This window comes from Magnolia sinica, chromosome 3 (assembly GCF_029962835.1).
Source record: "Magnolia sinica isolate HGM2019 chromosome 3, MsV1, whole genome shotgun sequence".
NCBI lineage: Eukaryota > Viridiplantae > Streptophyta > Magnoliopsida > Magnoliales > Magnoliaceae > Magnolia > Magnolia sinica.
The window spans coordinates 12,910,794-12,916,819 of record NC_080575.1 but is presented as its reverse complement, the minus strand read 5'-3'; the positions used below and the strand labels follow the sequence as shown (position 1 = coordinate 12,916,819).

The 6,026-nt window shown below is 42.1% G+C and overlaps 1 protein-coding gene across 1 annotated transcript; it reads right to left on the bottom strand.

The window, feature by feature from the left end:
• Positions 1 to 1,017: 1,017 nt before the first annotated feature.
• LOC131238808 (uncharacterized) lies at positions 1,018 to 5,119 on the bottom strand. The gene is made up of 2 exons (XM_058236404.1): positions 4,973 to 5,119; positions 1,018 to 1,782 (listed from the first exon to the last, which is right to left on the bottom strand). The coding sequence occupies exons 1-2, from the start codon at positions 5,117 to 5,119 to the stop codon at positions 1,387 to 1,389; spliced, it is 543 nt and encodes a 180-aa protein (XP_058092387.1). The 3' UTR covers positions 1,018 to 1,386.
• Positions 5,120 to 6,026: the final 907 nt, after the last annotated feature.

Below are 6,026 nucleotides of genomic sequence, written 5' to 3'. Positions count from 1 at the left end.
CTCTTCCAGTCACAAAGGAGGTCCTCCTACCCTCATAGATTGGGGTGGGAGGGCCTCCCTCTAAAGATGAATCTTCATTGAAGTTGAAGACAGTCAAGTGAATTATAATGATGGATGCAGAAAGGAGAGGGTGGGTTGCTCTTTGATAAAAATCTTTCTTCAGTCCAATCTTCTCCAGCTAGTAGAGTGCATAAACCGTTTATACACAACAGAAGAGCCGCCCCCACCAGGCAGGCAGCCACGGGTCATAACACACTCTTCACAGAACAGATCCACTTTCATACTTTTCTACTTGTAAGCCAAGGAAGTGCTTCAACTCACCGAGCTCCATCTCGAACCGAATTGAGAAATGTTCACGAATTCTCTGCATCTCCTCTAAAACAAACACTCTAGCTGCTGTCGCAACATCAAGCAAAAAGGAAAAGGAAGGGCAACGTGGAATCTTTACTGGACGTAGCGAGCCAAGGAGCTACCAGAGCTTTCTACAGGTATCGCTACCAGGAAGAAGGCAAGGAAGGAGATTAATGACGGGAATCCCATCAAGCCAGAACCAGCCCATCAATTCAATCCACAGCTTAATCAGTGTCAGATAAAGCGGCAGCTGAAACTCAAGAGTGGAGAGAATGCATTTCACCTGAATCTAGACTGGAACATGCAATACTAATGGTTCAACTGGTCGGCTCCACCACGTATGGAAATGGACCAAAACTCTCCATCAAATAGTCATGGTCATCTGTTTCGTGGACTTCTTTTCGATTGCATGTGCATCACTGGCTTTAACCCTCCTCAATGTTATTGTTAGGCCAACTATCAGATGGTTAAAATCGTCTCATGGACGATCTTCGTCAAGCTGCACCCAACACACCCAGGCCCACCAGATCAATAGTCTGTATCACTGACAGCAGAGATTCACTGGAAAAACTGCAGCAATTTGGGCTAAGCATTGCATGTGCATCCCTGAGAAGCAAACCTACACAAAATGGCATTGGGAAATACAACAAAAAATACATATTCGAGGAAGCTTTCAAGGACCCATATGTTAATGGCTGCCTTGTTTAATCAGCCTGTGAAAACAGTAATCATCCTTTCGTTTCTTTTCCTTTCGCGGACACCCCGTTCTATTTCAAAATTCAATATCATCTCAATTAGGCAAAAAACCAAAACAGAGCAAATACAAGACGAGGAAAACATGAGAGACGAACACCTTCCTACAACTGCGGCGAATTACAAAATTTTCAATGGCGTTCGACGAAACAGAACCTCCCTATTTTAACTACTGAAAAAACTAATCTCAACATGGCAAGTTTCCAGCCCAGGGGAAGTCTGATCGAGCCAAGCAATGGTATAGTATTCTCAGCTTCCAAAACCCATTTCCATCAAAGGCCCTCAACCTCTGTATGCCAGGGCCTGGCTCTGAAGGTTTTGGTTGTCCTCCAACAGACGGTCATACTCGAGAAGTAGGTCCTCGGCTTGTTTTTGAAGTGCAGAGACATGAGCTTCCGCAGACGCAGCCTGTTTCTCCTTTTCTTCCAATTCCAATTTCATTTTTTGAAGCTTCTCCGTTAGATTAGAGACCTCCTCCTGGAGCAGCCTTATTTCCTGGGAAGCTCTCTCTTCCTTTTCTTTGAAATGTTTGTGCTCTTTCTGAAGTTTCTCGACTTCCTGTTTGGAAGCTCCAACTGTCGTCCTCAAACCAAATAGCTTTTGAAGATAGTGGTGCAAGCGATCAATGACGAATCCAAGAAAAAGGGTGTAACCTACAAAATCCAAATCAGTCTTAGGCTATCGTTTTTCTCATCATGAAAGAAATGGTACATTTCCACTTGAAAGAAGGCAGATATGTGAACCCCAGTTTCGTCAAGGCCCGAATGGAAGGGCCATATCCTGAGCTTTGGGCCAGCTTCCAGTTTCCTGTCCTGACTAGTACCTGCGGCATGGAAAAATCTGGACCAATGGTCTGTCATCCCACCATGGAAGGATGACGCCTCAAAAATCTCCCCAACAGGACATCATAACCATTTGATTCATGGCTAAGAAATAATCAGTTAAAAGAAATACAGCAACAGTACATCAACTGAAGAAAGTACCAAGATGTTGGTGGCTAGGATCTTGCAGTTAGGGAGATTTTGGGGGCATGGTCAATCCACGGTCTAATCCAATACAGTATAATGGGCCCCACTTGTCAGGACAGAACCTGACTACACATGCAAAGCATCAAGTTGAGGCTCATACCATTCCTGTAACATGCTAGCTGAAATAAACATATGAGCTCCTATAAAAAATTCCTACTAATGATCAAGAATTTTGTTGGTAAATGCTATCTAAATGCCTCGGCCAAGCATTGAACTTAAGCAGCATGGTAAAGGGGTTTGCAGTGAGCGATACCATAGTCCTTCCCTAAATATTCATGTTTGGAATTTCAATAAATGGGAGCTGCCGTGCATTTGGATGCACAACTGAATTGAACTGAACTGCAAACATTCAGCACAATAAAGAGGAAACAACCATTTAAAGGTGTAGCCTTCAGCAGTTGCATTTTCTTTCAAAATCAAACCTGAAAGTTACGTAATTGTGATTTGCAGCCTCCTGTCAGACAGTGTCCCAAATATTAACGATATTATCAAAAATATCACTGATATATTATCAATATTGCCAGGTCAGCAATACCGAAACTGGTCAAATGTAAAAGAAATTCAAATATCACCAATATTTTTGATAATATCGATAATACTCGGTGATATTATCAACATCAGCGATGCTTTGAGAAGAATCCCTTATGAAAGATCCTTGGTATCTGTAATACCACCGATAATATCCCTGATAGCAGCATTAGTATCCCCAATACCAGGAAAACATCCGTAAATATGCGGAAATTGAAAAAAATAAAAATCCAAAAACCCATAAAATCGTCATTTTTTTTAAGATGCTTAAGGAGAAAATCTCTTGGAGGTGAGAAGTGTACAATTGCAGGGAGGGGGAGATGGAAACGTTGCTGAACAAGATCCACCATTAGATCTGAAGGAGCAAACAGATTATCTTTCTGATTCCGAGTTGGAGCTGAGAGCCAAGTTATCTTCCGCCTACGCTTCAAGGGTAAAAAAGTTGGAAATCAAATGGCGGCAATGCTCGAGGGCTGTGTGGTTGGCTGAAGGCGATAAAAATACAAAATTCTTTCACGTCATTGCAAGTGCTCGAGCGACGGCCAATTGCATTTCCTCTCTGACGATTAACGGTGTTAAGGTAGTAGATTCTGTAATGCTGTAGCTTATTTTTATTCATTTCTATCTGATCAAGGTTGGGTAAGGGCCGTAAGGCCACCCCTTGATGATTTGGATTTTGATTCCCTGTCTCCTGAGGCAGATCGATTGGACATCGCCTATCAAAATGGAGGAATTAAAAGAGGCAGTGTGGGATCTGGGGAGAGATAAAGCATGGGGGCCAAATGGCTTCCCAGTTGCTTTTTATCAGTCTTTTTGGGATACAATCAATATGGACTTTTTGTCTTTTGTTGTGGAATTTGCTGCCTCGGATAAGTTAAATCAAGAGTTAGGGTACACCTTTCTAGCCCTCATCCCTAAACTGCATGGTGCTAATGATTTGAAGAATTTTAGACTGATGAGTCTTGTAGATAAGTCCATATGAGATTCTGTCAAAAAATTTAATCAAAGGTTGAGAGGAGTGCTGTCCAAGGTGATCTCTTCTTCTCGAAGTGCATTTGTTTCAGGTTGGCAGATCTTGGATAGCACTCTGATTGCCCATGAATGTGTTGACTCTTGTTTGAAAGATGACGGTACAAAGGGATGGTCTGTAAACTTGATATGGAAAAGACCTATGACCATATTAGCTGGACATTCTTGAATTACTTTCTTGGAAAGACAGGTTTTGGGAAGGTGTGGAGAAACTGGATTAATTGCTTTGTCAGCAAAATTTTCCATCCTTCTATATGGATCTTTGTTTGGGTTTTCCAAATCCTCACGGGGTCTTAGGCAAGGGGATCCTCTCTACTCTTTTCTTTTCGATATTATATCTGAAGCCTTGAGTAGATTGCTGTGCAGAGGCCAATCAGCTGGTCTTTTTTCGGGTTTCTCATTCAGGAATTTTCCGCAGCCGATTACTCGTCTTCAATTTGTTGATGATACAATTTTGTTTTGTAAAGCTGTAGCTCCAATGGTGGCAAATCTGAGGCTAACAGTAGGTTGGTTTGAGGTAACTTCTGGTCTTAAAGTCAACCACTCTAAGAGGGCCCATACTTTTGCAATTAGGACAATGAATATTCATGCTTTTTGCTTGTGGTGTGATCGTAGACGTTGATCTGAGGACTTCTGTCCGTTTTATTTATGTTCATGCAATGTGATATGATCCTAGCTCTTGTTGATCAATTGTTAACTGTAATTTCTTTTCAGAATTTTATTTATGTCTGCCATATTTATATTCAGGCGGAATATAAATGGTCCATCTTGGGTTTGGATGTGCTTCATTTTTTACCTCATGTCCCAAAATGTTCTCGTTCGGCAGACGATGGATGGTGTGAATGTTATTAAGTGTGCCCTACACGAAAGTCTTGAAGGAGCCCGGTCACTACATGACCTGACTGAATCCACACCCGTAAGCAGCGACTTCGCTTCCGGACTGCGCCTTGTGGTTCCCAGTTCCCACCCTGATGTATATGCTTCATCCATGCCATCCATCCATTTGACCATCATGGACCAAGCCTGGAAACAAAAGAAAAAAAAGCAAATACAAATATCCGGTGCACCACAATACACAAAAACAGTCACAATTGAACGCACACTCTAATGCTTGGTTGCCATCCAATCAATCAATTGCGGCTAACAGATATGGATTAAGTGAAAACAAACACAGACTTCAGGTCCATCTAAATCTTATGTGGCCACCAATAAGAATGTGACGGTGGGATGATTACACTTAGGCGTCTAAAACCATGAGAAGATTACACTTAGGCGTCTAATACCATAAGAAGATAGTATCGAGTTTTACAACCATGATTAACTGTCACAAAATCTGTTGAATTCCCATCACGCTCGTTCGACATTTCCAATTCCAATGCATGCAGCGGATCGGTCATCCCTTCATCAACCCACATCCTCCTACACGCCATTTCATCCTACTGATCTCCATTCTCAGCTCCCTCAACGCCATGTCCATTTCTCGTAGCGTATCATGTCTCATATTCAAGGAGTCTCATTTGGGTATTGGAATATTGTACTTTATATAGATGGATATCCATTCTTCTGCCTCGTGCAGATGGAGATCCCACTCAACCTTCCTTTTTGGCATAAAGGAGTCATCGGTATTGCGGAGGCCCTAGCATGTACCATCTGGAAATCTTGGTGGCATGTGTGAATTGTCGGGCGAATGGTGTATGTTGGCTGGGCTGCCGACATTCAGGACAGTTCAATGGCATTTTTAGATAACTTCGGGTACTAAGGATGAGTTGTAAGTTTGTGGTAAACACATATTTTAAAAGCACAAGATATGTACGAAGACCACTGGTAGTGCGCTTAATATGGAGTACAGACTGACGAAAATGAGAGATCATATCAGACAATCTATGCAGTGAATGGTCATTTGCTGCGGAGTTTGATATGACTATTCATTTTGGACAACCCCTTTTATGTGCAGGTTATATTGGACAGATCAGCTCAGCTTTGAGTAGTCATTCGTTGCACAGATTCAGTCAGGTTGTGTAGTGACAGGGCTCCATGAGGACCTTCATGTCAGGCACACCTTAATATGTATATTTAACATCCACACCATCCTTCCTCTGCTGAACCAGAACATTTTGGGGCATGAGGTTAAAAACGAAGCACATCCAAACCCCAAGTGGACCATTTATATTTTGTCCGGGTATATATGTAGTGGACATAAATAAATTTCTGAGTGGTTGGTGGAAAACTAATGTCGATGGAAGCTCTATAGGCAATCCTGATGACTTGGGGATTTGTGGAATTATAACAGATGAATCTAGCTCAACCAAAATGACTTTGTCATGCCTAGCTAGTGGG

What these genes read in the sequence shown, in the direction of transcription:
- LOC131238808 (XM_058236404.1), bottom strand. Translation starts at nt 5,119, where the DNA reads ATGGCGTGTAGGAGGATGTGGGTTGATGAAGGGATGACCGATCCGCTG. An exon ending in CTCGATACTATCTTCTTATG is followed by an intron (nt 1,783 to 4,972) that starts GTATTAGACGCC and finishes GAAAAACGATAG; the next exon opens with CCTAAGACTGATTTGGATTT.